The sequence below is a fragment of the Melozone crissalis genome, unplaced genomic scaffold, assembly GCF_028551555.1.
Source record: "Melozone crissalis strain CALT ecotype California unplaced genomic scaffold, PUWL_Pcris_2 ptg000006l_1, whole genome shotgun sequence".
In the NCBI taxonomy this organism is placed as follows: domain Eukaryota; kingdom Metazoa; phylum Chordata; class Aves; order Passeriformes; family Passerellidae; genus Melozone; species Melozone crissalis.
In genome coordinates this window covers 50,537,726-50,561,303 of record NW_026535784.1, presented here as the reverse complement: position 1 = coordinate 50,561,303, position 23,578 = coordinate 50,537,726, and the positions used below count along the sequence as shown (strand labels likewise).

General features: G+C 42.0%; 1 protein-coding gene across 3 annotated transcripts in view; it reads left to right on the top strand.

The window, feature by feature from the left end:
• LIN54 (lin-54 DREAM MuvB core complex component) overlaps nucleotides 1-23,561 on the top strand; it is a 40,747-nt gene extending 17,186 nt beyond the window's left edge. For 2 of the 3 annotated variants that reach the window (XM_054290205.1, XM_054290197.1), the window contains 12 exons: nucleotides 4,474-4,594; nucleotides 7,236-7,381; nucleotides 8,847-9,002; nucleotides 11,260-11,476; nucleotides 12,169-12,242; nucleotides 12,395-12,592; nucleotides 14,179-14,270; nucleotides 15,442-15,513; nucleotides 17,817-17,919; nucleotides 18,113-18,250; nucleotides 18,968-19,170; nucleotides 19,489-23,561. In XM_054290205.1, coding sequence (XP_054146180.1) covers nucleotides 4,474-4,594; nucleotides 7,236-7,381; nucleotides 8,847-9,002; nucleotides 11,260-11,476; nucleotides 12,169-12,242; nucleotides 12,395-12,592; nucleotides 14,179-14,270; nucleotides 15,442-15,513; nucleotides 17,817-17,919; nucleotides 18,113-18,250; nucleotides 18,968-19,170; nucleotides 19,489-19,690 — 1,722 coding nt within the window. In that variant the 3' untranslated portion in view covers nucleotides 19,691-23,561. The remainder of the gene's footprint in view (nucleotides 1-4,473; nucleotides 4,595-7,235; nucleotides 7,382-8,846; nucleotides 9,003-11,259; nucleotides 11,477-12,168; nucleotides 12,243-12,394; nucleotides 12,593-14,178; nucleotides 14,271-15,441; nucleotides 15,514-17,816; nucleotides 17,920-18,112; nucleotides 18,251-18,967; nucleotides 19,171-19,488) is intronic. The other variant, XM_054290214.1, reaches the window with a different exon arrangement.
• Nucleotides 23,562-23,578: the final 17 nt, after the last annotated feature.

Here is a 23,578-nt window from a genome sequence, read left to right as displayed (position 1 = left end):
GCAGATCAGTTCCTGTTATTTGGCTTCATTATTCACTGCCAAGTGACAGGTACAGGAAACTGGGGAGAACAACTTAGCTGTGATGTGGCTTTTCCTTGCATGAGATGATTTGTGCTGTCAGTGACTGAAATCAGTGGCTTGGCCATCAACCCCTTCAATTTGCCATTGGGAATTCCACACATTCCTTAGCAGAAGCTCTTACTAATGGACTTGCATCCGTTTTTAAATCTAGTTAATTGCAGTTTGGGTAAATTTGTTTTGTTGTGGTTTCTTTTTGTTAAGCCATTGGTTCCCTTTGCAAAACAGATTGAATTGTTAGCACTTGACGTTCCTTTTTTCCCACAAGGAGAGGAGGAAGTAGAAATGAAAAGCAAGAAGACAAGGTTAGCACCCGATATTGCAGGGGAAATGATTGCATTAGCACTTCATAGACAGTGCTTTTCCCTGCAGAGAATTTCTGAAGTATCAGAGTGACATATAAGGCTGGGTGAGAGATTCTGGCTCTGCTCTACCCTGAATAACAGGGGAGGTAACCCACACCCTGAGTCCCTGTCTTAGAAAATGAAGTGCTTCTTTTGCCCATCACCCTGAACGAGCCCCTTACACCTTCAGTGAGTGGAAAAGGAGGCTGTGAATGCCTCCCTGACTCCCTGTGGGTCTCCTGTAATTTATCTCTTGTGAATCAGCTGTTTCAGATGGAGGGCAGCACAGGACTTGGACTTGGTGCTGAGAATGAACTGGTACAGGTTAGATGACAAAAAGCTCTTATCAGTTCTTGTGATCACTGCCATAAAGGCTTTGTATATCATTAGAGACACTCAATTGCCTTGACATCTAATCTAATCTTGTAATCTAATTGTGAAGTTGAAGTCTCAGCACCTGAGGCATAATTGGTAGAATTCAGCAAAATGTTTCTTGGAATTTGACTCCTCTGCTTACAGTTCTGGATGCATGAGACTGTGAGGTGTTAATTGTGGCAGGGCCTTTGGCCTCATCTATACCCAGAGGTTAATTACTGTCCTTATAGCAGCTTGTCCTGATTTAGCTGAAATTGGTGCCCCAAATGCGTGGAAAAAAACTGCTGGGCAAGTACATCCTGCTTTCAGCCTGTGGCTCCTGCCTGCCTCCAGCCTTAAGAGTGGTGGTGTGCCTGCTGCACTGCTGCTTTAGTCCAGGTTTATGAAGCAGGAGTTTGGCCTTGCCACGACCCTGAGCCAGATGTCCAGGCATATCACCCTGGCTCCTGTTAAGTCTGCTTTGTGCTTGTTTTGTGTGGTAACTGGTTCTGGTTTTAACAGTGTCCATAGCATTGTTGCTACCATGGCAAGGCAGCTGCTAAGCCATCTTGGTGGCTTTATTTCATCATTGAAAAGGGATCTTGTGCACTCCCTTACCCCAAACTCCCATTCCTAGCTCAGTTTCTTCATCTCTGAAGTTCAGATGCTCTTTTCTATTTCTAGAGTCCCTGATTTTTCATGCTATGTCAATATAAATGACACAGAGTGGGTACATGGACAGGGTCCCAACAGGTCATCCAGGGAGTGGATTTATAGTGTATTAGCTCCTTTGTGGTAGCTGACTGTGGATATCCAAGCTGTAAATATGAGGTATGAGTGTGCCTGTATAAATAGAACAGAGTCTGAAAACAAAGTCCAGCCATATGAACTTGCTAGTTCATCTTTAGTGAAGAGCGTTGAGGAAGACAGAACTTGACCCTTGAAGTCAAGTTGCCTGCAGGGAAATCTCTTGACTTCTGTAGGGGAAGGAAGGCTGGTGTGTGCTCCTAAATATAATAACATTGCTACAGAAGAGCTTGTTGCTCCAGGGAATATGTCACTCAAAGTAACTTGCAGAGGGCATGCTTAGCTTACATAGGCAGGGGAATAATGCCAAGCTCCTTGTGATCAGTACAGGCAATGGCAGAGTGCTCCAGAGAACTTGTCCATTCTGAAGTACCAAAGGGCATCTTGATTATTTCCTCTGGCTTCTCCAGTCTTTACTGAAATGGGCAGCGAGTTTCCCAGTGGTGCCAAGAGGCTTCTCCCTGGTAGCTGGGGTTATTCCATGCCATAAACCTCAGAAATGCTTGCTTGGCAGCAGGTAGGGCCAGGAGTGCTGTTCCTCATTTATAACCAACCACATTTGTCTTGCTGTTTCCTAAGCCCCAAGGGGATTCACTTGCTTATTAGATCTCCCTCTTTGTAGGCAAACGGTTCACCTAAAAAGCAGGGGAAAATTTATTTGAGGAGGATACTGCAAGTCGAGTTTGAGGGAAGCAGGGTTACTTGTGTTGACATGTTATTTTAGAATTTTTAAGTTTTTTTCTGAAATACTTCATGTTAATGGTCAGTAGTATTTTACACACATTCATGTAAGTCATTTAAGCACATTTATTGACTGTTACTGGGAAACAACTGCTGTTATCCAGAGCTGGCTGTTCCTGCTGAATCCTCATGTTCTGAGCCAGACTTAGCTCTCACTTCAGAGAAAAAGCAATAGCAGTTGAGTTGCAATAATACCTTATGGCAGGGTAAGATTAATTTAAAACAGAAATCTCAAATCAAGCAGATGAAAGGTGTAGAATTGAACAGAAATTAAAGCGTGTCCAAGCTGAGAAAAAAAATTACGGATAAAATGCCTGATCATCTATCAGCTGCGTATGTGCTAAGGTAATTGAATCCTTGAGATTTAAAAATGGCTTTGAGTTAAATTTATGAGCAGGGCTACAAATGAAATTTCCTTCTTCAAACAACTTATGTTTAACAGTTTTAGTTAATGTATTTCCAAAAAGAACAGGTTTATTTCTCCTCTGTTTCATTTTAGCACCTTGACAATTGTATATCCCCCATAAAGCACCTCCTGTGCCTGAGGAGCAGCATATTTGTTCTGAGATGGAGCTTTCCTCTGAGAAGCACTTGTAGTGTAACTGTGGAGCAGCACATGGTTTCCTTTAACTGAGATCCATTCTCTGGTGGTGCCTGGTGTCAGAGCTGCTCCTTGCTGGCTTCCCTGGCCAGGTGTAGCTCGGGCACACAGAGGTGCCCTTGGCTTTCCACTGCAGCCTGGAGGGCTCCAGTGCCATAGCAGAGGGAGCTGCAGCTTCCCTGGCTGTGCCATGACTGTGCTGCTGGGAGCTGGGGCAGCCTCACGTGTGCTTTTTGTGGAGCAGCTGAGGAATTTGTTATGTGCTCCTGAATACTTTGAATGTTTTTGCCTTATGTAGTTGTAAAAAAAGGTGTTTTCAGGCAACAAATTCTATAGATAGGGTTTTGTGGAGGAAACCATAACTCCCAGCCTACTCAGTTGCTTCATTTGAGCATTTGTAACTGTCTCAGGCTGTCGAAAGTAGCTGTCAGCTCTGTATCATCAGAGATTTCTGATCACATCAGGCAGATTTCTGATTTAGCTGCTTGAATAAGAAAGGTGGCTCCCCACATGGATGTTAATGTGGTGCCTCTCTGATATTGCTGGAGTTGAAGGCTGGTGCCTATGGGATGTGGTGCAGGAGAGGCAGGATGTGTCTCACCTGTAGGGTGGGCAGCTGTAAGGGCTTCTTCAGTAAATGTGAGCACTCAGCCTTCCTCACATTGACTCAGGCCACATCCACAGGCAGCCCCTGCAGCCAGCAGGTTAAAAGTCTTTGGAAAAAGTCAGCCTCTAAATTGAGCTATTCACTAGCTGGGTGCCAATGTATAAAAACTGTTGGAATAAATGCAGCTGGTAGTTAACTTCTCTCAGTGTGGAAGGGGAGAAAAGTCTTCTTTAAAACTTTTCAGACTATATACTCCTGCTTATGAAGATTTCAAGCTGAAGTGATCTGTCATTGAATTGCTGCACATGTTCTTGGTCCAGCTGCATTTCAGGAGATTGGATTGCAGTATGAAAATAGATCCCCATTTACCTGGAGGTAGCCAACTGATTTGTTCTTGGCTAGTGAGTACTCAAAACTTTTAGGCACTGATGATCCATGTACTTTTGGGAAACTGTTGCAGAAAGCATTTTCCCCATTTGCAAAACAAGTGTGCTGCTATGTCACATGGTCAAGAGAGGTTTCAGAGCAGTAGTGGTCATATTTAAATCACTGGGGACAAGTTTTGTCCTGGTGGGTTGAAAATCAAGTGACTTCATTTAAAGCTTCGAATACTGAGAGTTGTGCATTTAATTTTGACGTTTTTATATAGACCAACCATACGTAAGAAATAATTTCAGCATCTTGAAGATGAGATATTTGCACAGAGAGCTATCTTCTGAAAAAGCTGAGAGGGATTTGGCTATCCTGCTTTGATAGCTGGCATTCTGAAGTGTCAAGGATAATCTCCTAGTTCTTGCCATAAGGAGAAGTGGAGATAAAATGCAAGATTCTAATTATGTGTGCAAGTATTGCCCTTTTTATTTTTTAATGTACTTAACAATACGATAATTTAGATCCAAAATGCTCAAGTTACTTTAGATTTTTTTTCCTCCATCTTTTAGATTGCGAAGAAGACTCGAACCCCAACTTCTGGCCCGGTGATCACCAAGCTGATATTTGCAAAACCAATCAATAGCAAAGCTGTTACAGGGCAGACCACTCAAGTGTCACCAGTCATTGCAGGTTGTACTACTTTGACTTGTTTTGCTTTGCCATTTTTTAAAGGCTTTTCAAAGAAATGGTAGTTGTAGAAATTCTTCTGTCTCAACACTTTTACTGTAGTTTCTGTCAAAGTGCCTCAAGCAATTCAAAACAAAAATCAGAGAACTTTTTTGGTAGAAGCAGATAAATGCAGCTGTTGGTACCTTTATGCTCATTTAGAATAATCTTGGTAATTGTAGAGTTGCTTTTACTGCAAGGTACTTTTTCTTCATGAATTTTGGGGAGGGGAAAAAAATACTCCAGAGCCACAGAAAAGATTACTTGATGAACAGAAAGTATTTTCAGAAACATTTTATAAATACACAAGGGGAAAGGGAGACACATGCTTTTGCATTACTTTAATCTGCTTATAGTTGGACTTAAATGTAATACATGCAAGTAATAGAAAAAATGTTTGAAGAAAGTGAATAAAGCTGTGTTGTTTTTGTTAACTTGCTCACCTACTTCAAAAATAACCATGGCAGAAGTGTCTAGGAAAGTAATTAAGGCAAATAACAAATGGTCTTTCCCTTTGGAAAACAACTCTGTATATCCTTATAAAAAATAAAAGCCCAACTGACCACAGAACAACAGCAAAAGCACCAACAAAATTAGAGAAAAAAACCACAGTGTAATACCTTGTTTATAATGGCAGTGTATCTGTTGGTAAACATCTTAGGCATCTAATTTTTCTGAAAAAGATAAATGTAGGAAGCTGGGTTCATCATTAGAGCTTTGAAGGATGTCTCACTGCTTACAGATTTATCAGTCTAAGTAGGCCTAAAATCTCTTCCAGGTATTTTAACAAATTTGTTAAGTCTTTACAGCACTGGGACTTGAGTTGGTTTTAAGAAGGATGCAGCTGTCTCCTTTATTCAGAACACTGATAGATGCCAGCGAATGGCACAGAGCTGGGACATGATCTTTTTCTTGAGTTGGCAGGCAGCCTGTAGCCTGACATGTGTTTCAGGTGAAAGAGCAATTCCCTATCCCACTCCCCAAATTTCTCAAATTCCCTACCAAATATATAGACCTGTAAGAAGATTGCTATGCTTATAAATACTTGGATTGAGTTGTTTGTGTGTTTAAAAAAACAATCCAAACAAACAGCCCAACCCAAAACCATGAAAAATGACTTGAAGTTTTTAAATCAGTATTTTGAAAAATCACCTGTGCCTGAGCCATCACTAAAACTATCACTGGGAGGTAAAGTTGCTTCATTAATTGAGAGTGAAATCTTTAATATTAGTTTTTCTCTCACCATTCCAAACAGCCAGCACAGCTTGCCAGCTTTGAGAGGCTGGCATCACTTTAGAGAAGGTGTAACATTTGTGTTTGTGTTTTGATTTTTTTTATACATGTTTTCATGAATGTGATAAATATTTTTAATTGCCTGGAAATTCCTGCAAACTGAGATGGAAGTTGTAATCTGGAAAGACTTGTCAGTATCAGCAACCAGATTCTCTTTGGAAGCTGATGCTAAGAAGGAGATGCAGTGAGAAGGGGAAAGCTGTCATCAAGAAAATAACTCAAAGGATTGAAACCTCTAGATGTTTTTTTTTCCCCACAGAATGACATTCTTCAGGTTGCATGTGGCTTTAGCAGCTGCTGGCAACTATCTGTGCTGTTAATTAGACTGCACAAAAGTGGTTATTTTAGAGCACACAGACTGCAGAGGAAATCAGCTTGCCATGAGGATAGTGCTTTTTCTTGTTAGTTCCAGTTGACTTTAATTGTTATGCCACCAGTTGATTTTGGATGGAAAAGTTATGCTGGTATTTGTTTGTTTCTTATTTTTATAAATGTAGTACAAGAGAATGGGTGACAGAAGCTATGACAGAAATGAGTCTGAACCAAAGTGGAGCAGAGGAAAGCTCAGTGGTCAAGCATTCTTTGGAAAGAAACTTAGAAAGTATGGGAAAAAAAAATCTGTTTTCCATTCTGGGAGTTTGCAATATTCCTGAAACTGATGTCATGATGTGGAGCTTCTGTTTTTGATGTTTAATCTTCTTTGGCATTGTAAAGAGAGAGAGAGTATATGACACACACATGAAAACATGGGTGGTAGTGTGACTAAAAACGGTTAGGCAGTGAAAGAGGCAACCATCAACAGAGAAAAAACCCAAAAACCTCAGAGCTGATTGTAGACAGACCAAACCTCTTTTTCTTGGTCGCTGTAACCCAACTGGTGTTTGATGGCTGAGGTTGCAAAGGAAGTAGTCCCCCACCAATGCTCAGTTTCTCTGGGCATTGGCAGCAGCCCAGGGCTTTCCCAGGAAGCTGCCAGCTGGCTGGGGGTCTGTGTGGTGCAGGTGTACTGGAGAGCTCTGCTCCTCAGGATGCTCTTCTGGCTGTCAGCAATTGTCAGCTGAATGGCACAGAAAGCTCAATGTCCATTTCGGCTCTTTTTTTAAGCCTGAGCAAATGGTCTTTTTGTTTGTAATAGCAGCAATTATTTTCTTCTTTGTTGCTAAATCTAAATTAAAGAGTGCCAGTGTCCTTCCTGTCAGGTCATACACTCTCAGAAGTAGGGATAAATTGCACAAATGGCAGGGAAAACTTTGCTTTAAAAGTGACTGTGACCAGGGATAACTGGAGCTGATGGTATCTTCATTGTTTATAGGTAGGGTTTTTTCACAGTCTGCTCCAGGGACACCACCAAAGACAATAACCATCTCTGAGAGTGGAGTCATTGGATCATCTTTGAGTACAACAACACAACAGACACCGAATAAAATAGCTATCTCACCACTCAAATCCCCCAACAAGGTAAGGACCTGTTCTGGCTGCAGCCTTCTATCCCTCCTGCACAGTGGTCTGAATGGAGCTCTCTGTGTCTATGCTACAAGCTGTTTATTTTCTCTCCAGACATAATAAGCATGTCTCCAGAGTCCATAAAAATATCTCCAGAGTCTCCATTTTGCATCACAATGCTCTGTGGTAATGCCCTAATTTAGATTTTTTTCAACTGGCTCCATTACTATGGTTTTAAGCAGATATGCATTACTGCATAGTTTCCAATTCCTGCCAGTTCTTGCCATTCCCTAAGCATTGATTCTGAGAGCAGCTGTTCCCTCTTAGCCAAGCACTCAGACTATTTTTAATGCCTTCATAAAACATCAACAGGCTGTTCAAGAGGAGACCTCAATAATATTAATAGGTCAGCACTTATTAACCATTCCTGCTACTGCACAGGCAATTTAGTCTTCCCTGATCATTTGTGAAGTAAATGAAGTTTGCAGTGGTCCTTGCACAGAGCTGGAGATTGGCACAGGTCAAGGTGACACTTGTGTTTCAGATTTGATAATTGTCTTGAGAAGAGGAATATTGTTGAAGAAACGGAGATAGAGGGACAAGATGCACAGTGCAGGCAAACTGAAATATCATGAATAAAAAGCAAATTAAGAATAAAGAATTATTTTCGTTTGGCTGTGCTTTAGTGTTGTAATGTTATACAGATGGAGTAAAAGACTTGTGTTTGACAGTTATTAGTAAGAGAAGCAACATAAAGAAGTTAATTTTTATTCTAAAGTTACTTTTTTACCTAGGAGCGGGTGTGAAAAGACTCTTTAGGGTTTCATCTTGAATTTACTGTTAATAAGCAATTCTAAGTATCTGATTTTTCTTAAAACATTAGGAAGTTGAGAACAAAAAGTAGAAAACCAGCCTTGGAAAGGGTGTGGTTATATAGAGTGTTTATAAACACTGCACTCTGCAGAAATGTCAGAAGACTGGATCTCTGGGAAACTGCAGTGTAGATTTGAAAGTACTGATGTTCTTATACCTTGACTGATTCAGTAGTGTGAGGTGAGAATTTTCTTTTCTTTTGAACAGCTTTTCTTTAAAATTTCTATTTATTATGAAATAGTCATTGTACCAATTATGATGTCTTTATTTAGAAGATCCCTCTTGACAATGCTCAGGCTTTAATAGGATAATTTCCTTTAAAAACCTGACAAAACAAATGGAAAGACAACCCCTTACTCCCACCCAGATGCCATGCTAGGTTTCTGCAGGAGCCTGTTGGTGCTGCAAACCAGTGATGCCTTCAAGGTTCTAAGGGCTCTGTTGTTACGGCTGGACCCGTGTGAGTTGTGGTTAAATGCAGGACCTTTGTTCACAGAAAGAGCTCTGTTCTGGTGGAGAGCTGTGCTGTCCTGAGGAGGGGAATGTGTGTGTACAGGGCCCTGTATCCTGCACAGAGGTTTAAACTGCTTTTTGTTTTGCCAAGCAGCTAACAGTGGTGTCAGTGGCCTCCCAGCCTCCCAGCTCCCCCCAGAAGACGGTGGGCGTCCCACTGAATGTAGCGTTAGGACAGCAGATCCTCACAGTGCAGCAGTCAGCACCCTCCTCCCCTGGGAAAGCCATAGTCAACCACACAACCACCCAGGTACAGACTGACTTTGCTTTGTCTTCTGCTGTGTCTGTGTCATTGCTTGCTGGGAACTGCAGTGTTGGAGCACGGCTCGGCAGCGCTCTGTCCGCCGCTGTTCTTGGGATGGTGTCTGCTTAGGAACTGGCAGAAGCAATGCCCCAAGGAGTGGATATATAATGTACTTCTTCAGCTGAGGTCTGCAAACCAGTGCAAGCCCATAAAAGGGTGTCCTATTAGACAGTAGCTTTCCAGTCTGGAAAGCCCCACTTGGTGCAAATCCTTGTTTCTGTCTGCTGAATCTCCCAAGTCACATGAAGAACTCTGTGACACGAGGAGGAGTTCTTTGGGGGATTCTTTCTCTTCTGCCAATGTTTCTATGCCACTGCCTAGGACTGCTTTCCAGGTATTTCTGAGGTTTGCAGCACTGGAGTTCACATTCCTGCTGTAGAGGTCTGGGCTACAGAACCAGAAATTATTTATTTCCCATGTCTCATTTCTAGAAAATTGGGCTTTTCCATAATAGCTTTTATAAATAGTTTTGCATTAATTAATCACAAGACAAAACTGACCTTTCTTACAAATGACAGTTTTTGCTGTTTTCCTCTTTTGTGATCTTAGGTAAATCTTTTTCTATTGCAATATCTGTACTCTTGTTGTGGTAAACATGAAGGGATGTGAATGGGTGTAAATATATCCAGAGTATGGATATAGCAGGGAGTGGACACACATGTACAACACGAGACCAGACACTCAGACAGATTTTCCCAGTTTTATCTTACTGATGCAGGAAATAATTGGAATACTGATATGGGAGTATGGACACCACAGAGATTTGAACTGTTTTTTTGCTCAGAGAAAATTGTCTTCTGAAATAGTTGTTAAAAGGTTAAGTCTCTCTAATGCAAGCACCCTAAATGAAAAAATGGAGATATCTGTGGGAGTTCTGTTGCAAAGCTATCTGACACAACTCAAGGGCTTCACCTGTCTTCACTGGGCTCAAGAACATGCCTTTAGAAGAGAGCTGTCCCTTGAATTTGACAATTTTCCCAGTTGTCCTTGGATAGCAGCTGCTCGTTTGTGTGCTAGAGAGAACAGGTCTCCCTTTGACAATGTCTGTGACCATGCTTGCACATAGTGCTTATTTTGATGCTCTGGCTTGTTAAAGTATAAAATGTCTTAAGAAAAATAAAACATCCCAAGAAAACATCTTTTAGAAGAGCAGGGTTGTTTTTCTAGTGAAATGTGTGCAAACTGAGATTTCATTTCTGTAGTTGCTGAAAACTGGGCAGCTGGGAAAATGTTCTCATAAGAATTCACATCATACTGACAACCAAGCGTAATACTTTAACTTGATGTCAAGGACCACTAGTAATGCTTTATACCAACAGTAAATGATACTGAGAACAAAAACCTGAGCTCTAATAAAAAGTTAAATGGAAGCAGGAAAAGGAACAAATCAAGGTTTGAGGTTGAGCTGGTCTGGTAAAAGAGGCTGCTATCAAACCAGTAGACTTATGAATGTGTTTAAATGAAGTTAAACTTTCTTGTTATTAGTTTGTAGTTTGAGAAAAGTTGGAAAGGTGAAATTTTGCAGATTCAAGCTGTAAGGTAGCACAGGTCTGCTGAGCTCCCTTTCTTTCAGCATTTTGCCTTTTTTCTTAATGAATTTGTTTTGCTATTTCTCATTGTTCTTGCTTCTTTCATTTCTCAGCTTGTACTCTTTCTGATGTCCATCAGTTATGGATTCTGTTCCCTTTTCCTCACAAGGGTTGCACAGGGATTTCTATGGATTAATTACCAACTTTCTTAACAGGACATATCTGTACATATGCAGATAAATTATGATGCAGTTCAGACAAACTGTTCTGCAAGTTCTTACCATGTGCTTTTAATAACAGGAATATTTCTATGTTTGGTTGTTTGATTGTGGAAGACAAACCGAGCCATGTTCTCTTGTAGGCACTGGAAATAGTTTTGGCAGATGTTGTATCTTGTGAAGTGGCCTGAGTCACCCTACTCATGTAAATACTAGTTTACTCTGGTGTTTGGTGTAGAGCATTGAAAATGGAACTGAGTTTACTCTGAGATGTTGGCAGGCATTTAATCTCTGCATCTGTTTTACTTTTGGAAGCAAAAAGAGGGTAACTGTCTTCCCTCTCAAGGGTGCAAATGATATGCTAGAGTTGCTCACTGACAAATTGAGAAATAAACACATTGATGTTCTTTCTGCCTTTGTACAAGTAACTTTGTGCTCTCTGTGTTGGCTTAACAGGCTGTGAAATCAGCAGTGCAGACCATTACTGTAGGAGGAGTGGGTACATCTCAATTTAAGACAATTATTCCCTTGGCAACTGCACCCAATGTTCAGCAGATTCAGGTACCTGGGAGCAAGTTCCATTATGTCAGACTCGTTACTGCCACAACAGCCAGTAGTTCAACCCAATCTGCCAGTCAAAATCCCAGTACGAATACTCAGCCTCTGCAACAGGGTAAGTGCTGCTGGGGACACTGTCTGAAGCCTCTGTTGGGTTTTTCTTTCATGTTTGTTCTGTAACAATTAAAATGAATACATAACAGAGATCTGTGAAGACTGCCAGATGTACTTGGTTTTGTGGTAAGACTTCCATAAATTCCATATTCTGTTGCAGACCTCTGGTCTGTATGTGAAAACACTCCTTTGTGTCAAACTGCTCTGTAGTTGGGCCTGAATCCTGGGAGCATTTTAGGTTGCTTTTCCCCAGTTGACCAGATTTGTGGGTGCTTCATGGCCTCTCCCATCTCCTCTATATGAAGAGCACGAAGGCAGGACAGCCCACAAGCATATTGCCAAAACTCCTGTAACATGAAGATCCTTCCATGTAAATTGCTTTAGAAGTGTCAGGTGTTTTTGCTGGTTTCTGTCCACGAGGGGTGATGGGATAAAAGATTTCAAAGGGAAAAGGGATGTAAGGGAAATCCAGTGTCCAGAGGAGGTCTACACCCTGGCTGATTTTTTAATCCATTGCCGTGAAATGTGTGCCAAAGACCTGTTTACAAAGGTGTTGGCATGCAACACTTGGGTGTAGACATGAGTTTCAGTGCTAAGTACCTCTGTGTTGTGCACATGTGACAGTCTGAAGGGCTGAGCTGTGGATTTGGAGTGACTAACACACATTGATGTGATGTTGTTTCTTGACCCCAGCGAAGCCCGTGGTGGTGAACGCGACCCCCGTGCGGATGTCAGTTCCCATAGTGCCAGCACAGACTGTGAAACAGGTGAGTTGGCTCTAAGTCATGTAATAGTCCTGACCTGATTTGGCTGCACAGAGAAAAGTCTGCTTCCAGCTCTGTAAGGAACTGTTCTACTAATCAAAGTGTGTTCTGAATGACTGAAACACTGATTTCATAAAGAGCTCTTTTCTCTCCAGGTGGTGCCCAAACCAATCAACTCAACTTCTCAAATTGTCACTACCAGTCAGCCCCAGCAAAGACTTATCATGCCAGCCACTCCACTGCCACAGATCCAGCCCAACCTCACCAACCTCCCCCCAGGCACTGTGCTGGCACCAGCCCCTGGCACAGGAAATGTTGGCTATGCAGTCCTTCCAGCTCAGTATGTCACACAGGTATGGCCTTTCCCAGAGATGGTTATGTAAATGCTGCTCTTGTGGATTATTCTGCCTTTCTCTTAAAGGTTTCTGCTCTGTGACTGCCACCTGACACTGAGGCAACAGTTTCTGTTAGGGGGACCCTTGGCAGAATGATGATGGCACTTTAATTTCAATCATGGTTGCAATTAAAGCTTTGTTTTCTCAAAGGAGTTTTTATTAGCATAATAGCACAGCATTTCTGTAGGCAGAATCAGTGTAGTGCAATTTTGAGTAGTGTACAGAATTTATAATGCCAACTTACTTGAATCACCTAGATCTCAGCTTGGAATTTCTAATCACCTAGACCCTGCATATTGGGTCAGATCTTGATAAACAGTTTGCTTCATCACTTTAGCAATCATAACCTAGACTTGAAAATCATATGAAAGAGTACAGGTCACTTAGGACTTGGAACAGCTTGATTTTATAACTGCTCTGTGTGCTGTTACACTTCCCTGGTCCCTGACAGTCACCACCAGGAATCCTGGGACCTCTAGGGAGAGGAGGAAGAAATCCTATTGTTTTGTCTGCTTGGTTCACAGGACCTTCAGGGCCTGATGATGAGGAGAAAGGCAGCATATATGTGACCTGCTTGGTCACAGAGAATGGCTGCTTCATTATAAAATGGTGTTAGTTAATGCTAAGCACGTTGCCAGGGGTCAGAAGCAGCTGGTACCACTCCAACTGAGGCCTAGGGATTAGATTTTTGCTCTTTGCCAGGATCTGACCAGGATGAAAAGGGAATAAATGAAATGTTCTGCTGAAGACTGAAGAAACAAAGACTCTGATATTTCCTGGCATTACTGGTACCAGACTGGTTTCTGGTTGCCTTTTGATTTTGTCACAGTTGCAGTGTGACCCTGAAGATTGTTACTGTGTCCTTCCAGTCTAGATCTCCAAATTTTACTTAACACTAGCGTCTGTTGGACCTCTCCTCTGAGGTTTGTGTTCCAGTCACAGCCTGTCCCCATTTGCCTGGCCCCAGCAGGTCTGTATCTTGCCATGTGCCAATATGTCCCCAGAACCTGTCCCAGCAGGAGCAAACAGCTGCTTGTAGGTAATGCTAAAGAAGGTAGCCCAGAGCAGTGTTGTTTGGCAGGTTCTTATGAGATTTTGGTTTTTTAATGTGAAAAATAAATGGTGGGTTCAGGTATGCAGAGGAGTTGGAATGCAAACCATTTTGCTTACTTTCATAGTAAGTGGCTTGTATATAAAGGAAGCTACTAATTTGTGCAGGAAGTGATTCTGCTCTTTTAGGGGGAAAATGAGCATGTTTTTAGGAACAGGAGCTGTTTGTGGTCTGAACATTTCTGTGTGTTATCCCTGTCATCTGTGTGGATCTAGACACTGTGATGGACAACAAAAAGTACAATCTAAAATAGTATTTTTGTCCTAAGTATGGAGGCAGGAAGTTGCCACCTGGTCCAAATTCTATAAGTGTCTAAAAGTGTTCTTAGAAGCAAGTTATTTTTGTAGTTAATTAAGTTAATTAAAATACTAGCAACACATCCTCTTGTTTATAATTTCTTTCATGTCAAGCATTAACCTTTTTGTTTTGTTAGCTCCAACAGTCATCCTATGTATCCATAGCAAGCAACACTGGCTTCACAGGGACATCCAGTGTCCAGTCCCAGGCACGGCTGCCATTTAATGGGTAAGAGTTCTGAAAAAAATCCCAAAACCTGTAGAATAGGCTGCTTGAATAAGCCTGAGGTCTTGGAGGTTGGTTTGGGAAATTCTCAAGTCTGCTGTGGTGTGATTATTACCTCTGACTGAAGGGTGTGGATCTCTCTGACATTTGAGCCAGTCTCTTGATCAAAGCTGTGTTCTCCTTTCTGTTTTTTGAATTAATGTAGCAGGAAGTTGACCTGAAAGCTCCCTGTTGCTCTTTTTTTATTTGCAACAGCACCTGTGAGCTACAGGCCTCAACTATTTCTCAATATTGCTGCAGAGAGGTTCTGGACAACATATAAGCTAGATGCTTAACACATGCAGAAATTGAGCCAAACAGCAAAATGGATCCTGATAGGAGGCTTTGGGTTTTTTCAGTCTTGCATTTTTCCTTTAAGGATGAAAATAACAGCTAACATATATTATTTTCCCTTTGCCAATCCAGCAGGCTTAGCTGTTCTGCACAGTCCTTTTGTGTTACTGTTTGCTGGAAATTGTGAACATGAAGTTGCTTTTTGTTGCTGCAGCCTCAACTGATGCAAACTAATCCCAAATCCAGATGCAGCTATTCAAATGAACGGGTTTGATTTAATCTCCCTGGTATTACGTGCAGAAATTGCTGCATAGGGATGGAACAAATCTCATCAGATGTGATTAGTGTCACAAAATCCAAGTCTTAGGAGCAGTTAAAGACCATGTCTGCTATAGAATTTATCTGAAAACTGAATACTGTGGTTTGCCTTGCTTTCCCATTATTCCAGAGAGGGTATTTTTTTGTTTTCTTGGATTTTTTTAATTCCAAGGAGAACAAAAGAAAAGGCACAATCATGTTGCATGAATTTTGGTTGGATCTGGTCCCACTGAAGGGATTCTGGGGAAGGTTTCCCTGACTCCAGTTTTTAGTTATGCTTCCTCTAGCTTTAAAGCCTAATTTCTACTTCAGGCATGCATCCAAATTTGCAGCAAATAATCCATCTCTTTCTGGGTTGCAAAGGCACTATTTATAACAGTTACTTAAACACAGTCAGCCAAAAATCTAATGCAAGGGGAATAGAAAGATTTTTTCAAAGTTTTTATTTTGAGCTGTTTACATGAATTTAAAATAGGAAGAAACTGATAAAACTGTAAATATAAATGCCCTTTTCTCCCCCCAGAATAATTTCTTCTGAGTCTGCAAACCGCCCCAGGAAGCCTTGCAATTGTACTAAGTCTCTGTGTTTGAAATTGTAAGTACAGCTTGGTACAGTTTTTTTTTTCTTTTAAGCCTTATTTTTAACATCACAAATGTGCACCAAGTATCAGAATATAATGGTTTGAAGTACATCAGAAATTTTATGTCTAGATGCTGATTTAAAGTGGATATTGGTGGAGTTGTTGCAGAGCCTGTGTCATTTTGCAGCTCTTGTGAGCTATATGGACCATAACATAAAAATTGTCTAACTTTGCATAATGTACCTTATTGCATGGTGGAGCCAATTCCACTCAGCAACTCTGGTTGCCTTGTTGGTACCATGAGTGAAATGGTATCTCTTGGTATCATTTGTGGGAATTTACTGTACTTTGGTGAAGTGCATCAGTAATACCATCCTAGATCAAATACTTCAGAAAAATTGGGCTTTGTGTATTTTATTAAAAGATAGAATAGACAAGTGATTCTTCACTGATAGGTCTACCTCTTGCTTATCCAGGACATATTGTGCTGTTCCTTTCCATGTATTTGGAAGAATTTGACACAAAAGCATTTGGAGCTGAGGAGAGTTTCTTCACCTTGATCAGAGTCAGTTTACGGATATTTCTGGGACAGGAATGGGAGGAGATACTGAAATTAATCTGTGGTTCCCTGAATCCTAGACAATGAAGAGGAAATTAGGGGTGTGGTACTTGAAGGGGAAGTGATGCAATGGCATCTGAACCCAAGTTAAGAAGTTTGTTTGAACTTTCAAGCTTGGGTGTCTTTGTATAGTGCACCCACCTGTGTATGGGGAGGTGTGTCCTGTGTTTCCTGGTCTCAGACTTCTGTGTTGCATAGCAAGAAGATGTGTGGCTGTTTTTCAGATATTTTGCATACATGACTGACCTCACAGTGCCCAATGTATGTTAGAGGTGTAGGGGTTAGGTTTTGGTGCCTGAATGTGCCCTAGGAATGCTGGGAGAGGAACTGGCATCACTGGGAATAATTTGCACCTTCAGAATGCTCTTAGGAAGCAAACTGTTCACTGATGTTATATGTTCTGGGCATTGGTGCAGGGCAGATGGTTAATTCACTCTGGCACAGGTGCTTTCTCACTAGTAAAACGTTTTTTTTTTGTCTGGAGGGGAACTTATTTTTTCCCAAATGCTCATGTAAGGTAGGCACATAGCCTTTTCTACTAAGAAGTCAACTCAGTTATTTTCTCTGGATTGATGCTGGCCCTGGTTCTTTTGGAAACCAGGACTATTCTACCACTGAATTTTAAAAAAGAAAGGAGAGCTATTACAGGTTGTAAAAGCTTTGATTTAGTTTTGTCTCTGGGACCATTCAAGATGCTAAAAATCTCCAAAATCCAGTTCAACCTGATGAAGGGCTGCAGTGAGCTCCAGGGCAGCCCTAATCTCATTTACGTCGTGCTAGGCTGGGCAAGCCACAGAAGGCCAGTTTAGCAATGGGTTTAGGCTTCAAAAAATGACCACACACCCCCAGCAGGATTTGCAAAGCAAGTGAAGAGGATCAGCAGTTTTTAGCTATTAGCTGGTGGTAGTCCTGGAAGCTTTGAAAGATGTTGGAGTTTGTTGTGGCCTAAAGCCATGTTTGAGCTGGGAACGAATGTGGAATTTCCATGTATTAGATCTGTGAGTCTGTGGATTGGTGAGATATTGTTTTTGATGGGAGGCACCAGAGGTACATAAGAGGCATGGCAACATGATTGGCTTTCCCTGTCCATGTTTTGCTGCCTTTTGTTCATATATGTGTCCCTTTTAAAAGTCTGCTTTATCCTCATTCAGATCCTTCCCCTGGTTGCTGAGATGTACCAATTGTTATCCCTTTTCTCTTCTTCCATCCCAGCTCAAGGGCAAAACTAACAACAAAATCTCCTTTCTGGGTTAGTTTGCCTTTGAACTGTCACTCCAATTGCTTGCCTTTTGTTTTGGCTGTATGAGGGCTCCTGGCTTGGGCTGACTGGCTCAGGAGCTGGCTGTAAGGTGGCTGCAGCAGACTGGGCCTCAATATGTGGGTGACCCAAGAGTCACTCTCAGAAGAAAGTCTCATTAACTTTTCTGGCTGCTTGGGGGACTTGTGCTATGTGATGAGCTCAGGGGACACCCTTGAGCTCCTCCTGTGTCTTTAGACAGCAGCTAGACTTGCACTAGAGAGGATTTTGGCTCTGCAGTGAGGTTGGTACTGCTTGTGTGTGTGGAGTTGAGCATAGGATGACTCTTACCCATATTGATGCCAGAGTAAGGACTTCTGGTACTGCAGTGTGGGAGTCAATACTCACACACCAATGCAATGGTCAATATTTACAAATGCCTTCTGCATCTTCTGTTTCAGGTATTGTGACTGTTTTGCAAACGGTGAATTCTGCAATAACTGCAACTGTACAAATTGTTATAACAACCTGGACCATGAAAACGATAGGCAAAAAGCAATAAAGGTGAGGGGCCTCTTCCCCTGCCCCCTGGGATCAAAGTAATTTAGTTTCTTTTTTCTGAAGCTCCAGAGTGGGGCAGAGTGGGTGTATAATGCCCTGATCTCCTCCCACATGTGCAAGGCTTAAGTCCTTTTATTGCACCTCTAAATTCTGCTCCCTGCATGCAATGACTGACCCTTTGGGTCTGCATTGACAGGCCTGCCTGGACAGAAACCCTGAAGCCTTCAAGCCCAAAATAGGGAAAGGAAAGGAGGGAGAATCGGATCGGAGGCACAGCAAAGGGTGTAACTGTAAGCGCTCGGGATGTCTCAAAAACTACTGCGAATGTTATGAGGTATGAAGCATTATCTCATTTGAAAAATAGCAGCTTTTCCCCTTTAGTGTGGTGACTTCTCTCTGCTTTGTCTCTTCCTTGTATTGCTATCATGTTTTCTCTTCTGTTTGTTTCCATTCCTGTAATGTTACCTCTTCTCCCAGAAGTTTGCACATAGAAAGCCATGTACATGGAAAAATTGATTGCTACTGTTCTGTAATTTTAATTTTAAACTATTTAGCAACTTTGAACTTAGGCTTGGATTTGTTCTTTACTGAATATCACCATTTCCTAAAGAAATCTACTGTACCAAGTCCCTAGGAGGAGTTAAAGCAGCATCCCACAGATGCTGTGGGATAGAATGTGTCTGTGGAATTCAAAAGCAGAATATTACTTCATCTGCTAACTGATCAGTCTGTGAATGTAGAGACAGTGTAGAGACAAGACTGCCCTTTCTCAAAACTCAGCTATCTAAATTACACCTGAAACTGGAGGTTGATGAAGAAAGGGTTGAGTGGGAAACCACTTATTTACATTCTATGCTCTGTGATTCGATTGAAGTATACATCTGGGACATCTCAACTTGAGGTAAGAATTAAGAGAGAAGACCACTGCTTGAGAGTTGGCTCTAGTGGTTAGTTGGTAAGAGATTAAAATAAGATCTCCTTTTTGTTGTGGTTTCTCATAAGGGGAGTCAAATTTGCAACAGGTTTCTTATGTTTTGTTTGTTTCTTTCAGGCAAAAATCATGTGTTCTTCCATATGCAAATGCATTGGCTGTAAAAATTTTGAAGAAAGCCCGGAGCGAAAGACATTGATGCATTTAGCAGATGCTGCAGAGGTCAGGGTGCAGCAGCAGACTGCTGCAAAGACCAAGTTATCTTCCCAGATCTCAGACTTGCTGACAAGGCCAGCACCAGCACTCAGCAGTGGTGGTGGGAAGTAAGTTAATACTGCACCCTCTTTGAATTTTGTGTTTGATGTGTGTGACAGGTATGTCCCTGTCATCTCTGAGCCTTGTCTGTGTATGCTGTAGAGGTGGGAGCAGTCAGGTGAATGGAACACTTTGTTCCTATAACAGTAGGGATTCTGCCCCACCAGTTCCTTTGGCTGGTAACTGAGGCTTACTCACTATCTAAAGGCCCTTGGAAGCAATAGGACAGGTGAAATCTCATCAGTCCTCACACCACAAAGTTGCCAGCCCTGGAGTTAGTCCCTTTGTGTTTTTGCAGACACTAAGTGGATGTTGCTTTGTTTCAGGCTGCCCTTCACATTTGTCACCAAGGAGGTGGCCGATGCAACCTGTGAATGCCTCCTGGCCCAGGCAGAGCAGGCGGAGAAGACGGGCAAGTCCAAAGCTGCGGCAGAGCGCATGATCCTGGAGGAGTTTGGGCGCTGTCTCATGAGGGTTATCAGCTCTGCAGGGAAGTCCAAAGGTGACCCTTGTGCCATGAACTGCTGACTCGTGCACATGAGCCACAATGAAGCGGACTCAACAGAACACTTAAGGCACAGGGACACTTTGGTTTAGCATAAAGGATGGATTTAATAATATTTGTTAATTTGGTGCTTGTTGTAAATTGACCCATGTAAGATTGAAACGAGAAATTCTTTTATAACAAGATGTAGAGCCTTTTAAATCTTAGCTAAATCCTCTTCTATGTCAGACAATACCTAAAAGTCAGTTCTTCTTCCCAATGTACAGCTTTTACCCTGGGTTTCTTAAACATTAGATGTGTTCTCTCCTTTCCCCCAGAATAATTGTCTGAAGGGCATATATAAATTATTATAATATATATTATTTACAGTGTATGGATTTGCATCACTGTGCATACAGGAAAACACAGGTGATGTCAACAGCCAGGTCATGCTTTTGCTGACAGGCCTGTAATATGGAGGTACCAGTGTATCCAAGAGAATTCTGAAAGGAAATAGGTAGAAATAAGCATCTAAATGGAAAGTAGTACTTGTATTTAGGACCTGACACAGCATGTCCCTGTAGTGCATGGAGCACTGTGAGATGCATAGGCAATAATGCAGAGGGGTTGCTTGCAGATACAGCACTGAGCAAGTGGTGGAGAATGTTTCTGGAGCAGGGCCCAAGGAGTATAGAGGTGAATGGCATTACAGGGAATTTTTGATACGAATGGGGCAGAGTGCTCAGGTGTTTCTTAAGCTGGAACTTGAAGGCTAAGAGAGTGGCCTGTCCTCAGCAGTGAGGAAGAGCAGGCATGCCACAATGCCAGGCTGTCTGCCCAGTGTAGTGTTACCTAAGTGTGTAGCAGATTGATGTTGTTGTTTGGGTGAAGCTTGGTTTTTCAGAGGTCTGCAGCAGCCTGATCCCTCACTGGAAGTAGGGCTGTGCAGTCCCTTGTTTTCTAGGATCAAGCTGTAACCTTGGGAAAGTGTTTAGGCCTGAGAAGCTGAAGTCACTGGAGATGACAATCTGCATCTGAATCGACTTGCAAATGCAGGTAGGGATCATGTTCAGCCTGCTGTGGGTATTCAGGATGCTGCTGCTCTCCATGTTGGCAATTTACTTGGCATAAGGGCTCTTTTAGTGTTGCTTAGAATAATTGTGAGAGCTGTGATCAGAGAAAGTACTAGCACAGAATCAGGATTGCTACAAAACCAGACACAAATCCTTTTACACTAAATGGGGGGCAATCAGCTATAGCTGGGTACAGACTAAGGCAGGGGATTTTTTTCAGTATTTGTTACAGGCAATATCATATCACATTTTTGATAGTGGAACACATTTGCAGAATTAACCTGGTGGGTTACTTACCTATCATGAACATCCATTAACCATGTTTAATCACAGGCATTTTTATTACCTGTCTCACTGCAGCCTGAACTGCTATGTTTTTCCAAAAGGGATTTTGCATTCCTTCTATAAAACTGTAAATACAGAGAAATGCAGGGCCAGGCTGGGGAGAGGTAGGGGCTAGGCACACCAGCAGCAGAGATTTGTGCCTCTGTGTGTGAAGGCAGTAGGGTGGGAGGATGCTTCACCTCCCAGCCCTGTGCACTGCACAGAAGGCCCTTGACCCTTCCCTGGTGCCTCCTTGAAATGCCTGGGAGGCATGAAGGGCTTGGGAGGCAGTCAGCAGCAGTGGTGGGCTCACAGACCAGGTCTGACCTGCCTGAAGGGCTCTGTTTGCTAAGGATATCTCCCTGAGCACAAATAGCAATGTTTGTGCAAATCTCTGGAACGGGAAACCACCTCTCCTGTAAGTAAATGCCACATTTTTTCATTATTAGGACTTGGATTTACTAAAAAATCAGTGCAGTAACTTTACCTGTAGATAGTGCAGATATTCTGTTCCCTTCTAGTGACCTAATATAGTCTGTCCAGTAAGATTTGTATAAATGTAAATTAGTGTAAGTGAATAAAGTAATACCTACTTACGTTATTTTTCAAACAGATTGCAATATGCCTTTTGTTTAGACTTCAATCTGTGTTAATTTTGTATATATTCAGTGTCTTACTCTAAATTGCACCTTTTGTGATGTGTATTTATATACAGTGTGCAAAAGCACTTGTGAAATTCAGATTACAGTTGTAATTATGTATGATGGCATTGCTGGAGAATATTTTGCTTGTAAAGACTTTGAAGGTGCAATCAAATGCTCTTAGTTCTTCTATTTTGTTTTGAACAAGCTTTCTCAAATATTAAGCTTGGATTCCTCTCCCCCTTCTCCCTGGTGTAGAGTGTATGAATTGGTTTTTGTACTTCCTTAGCCATTTGCATCAAACTGCTGGACAAGATTAACAGTCAAGTTCATCCAGTTACATAAAAAATAATTGGGAATGGGGCAAGGATTCATTTTATAGTTCTGTTTACATCCAAAAGTAGAAAAATTAAATTTATATTTACAAGACCTATTCAAAGAATACACTTTTCTATATTGTACAAATAAAACAGTCAGATAAATCACAAAAAATAAACATTTATACTATTCTGTAAATATGATTTTTTTGCACTCCTTTGCTTCAGCACTGACAAATATACACAGGTTTGTCACTGAAATATCAAAATAAATTGTTAATACTAGGTCCACTTCTGATGCAAGTGCTGACTTGGATTTTCAGTGTGAGACCAAATGCTACCAGAGATAAATAAATATCCCTTGGTTACTGGTGTGCTGTCATGCACAGCAATCCATGGCACAGTTCATAACTACTCATCTTAGGGCTGGAGGTGGAGACAGTGCAAGTGCTCCAACATTACATGATTGCAACCAATCTGTCACTGAGATTTCAGCAGCATTTTGCCAAATGTTGTCCCAAAAATCACATACAGAGGGGAGGGAATAATTTCCTGCAAAGTCTCTTGCAGCTGGAATGGCTCTGTGACTCTGATGGCTTCAATGTGGTTTTTTGCATAGGTATTTGGACTGGGGAAAGAAAAGCCCAGAGGTTCTGGTTTGTTCCTCCCAGCAGTGATTGTATGAATTCCTGTGGTGCTGCTGCTCTCAAAGCAGAGCTTGAGGGGTTGGGTGCAGCAGAACTAAGGGAAGGAGGAGAAACCCAAACCAGCCAGGGACAGTTTTGTCAAGTCACTGGTAAGCAGAATGATACCTTTAATATTATTACTGCCTAGGATGTGGCAGATCCCCAGTTTTCATCCCAGTTCCATCATGGATCTTGAAAGTGACTGAACAGCGGGCTTTGTGGGAATTAGTTGCCTTCCATCTCTATGGATGCAACTCCAGTTCTGCATGGCAAAGGGAAACCCCTTGGCAGCAGTTCTGCCAAACTCTGCTGTTCCAGGCAAAGCACTGGAATAGCTTCCTGCCATGGAAATGAACTACCTCAAGAAGCCTCTCCTGTTTGGTGGTATCAAAGCTATGCTTCAAGTGATCAGTGGAAACATTGAAACGAGGGTGCCATGTGCCCTGGGCTGCAGGACACAGGCCAGCCCTGGGAGGATGGGGCTATGAAATGAGAACTGAAATGCTTGCCCTGCTGCAGCACACCCATGTATTCCTGCCCCTGGAGGAGGCTTTTGGTGCTCCTGGATGCCACTGGACACAACACTCTGGTACAGGCTTAGGACTGATCCAGAGGATCTAGACTGGACCAGCATGTTTAGCTGTTTGATGGGACATTGAAAGGAGATTAGAGCTTGTGTACAGCTTGAGTGCCACTTGCTTCTCACATCTTTATTTTCCTATTTAAGCTTTCCTGCCCCCAGCTTTTATAAAGCACATCTTTTTGGTGAGATCAAAGTGCCAGTGCATGTGATTCCCTGCAACCCCATAAAATACCAGTTTTCTTCTGGCAAGAGTACTTGCAGCACTAAAACCACCCAGCACTTCCAGGGACACTGCAGTGCCCCAGGCA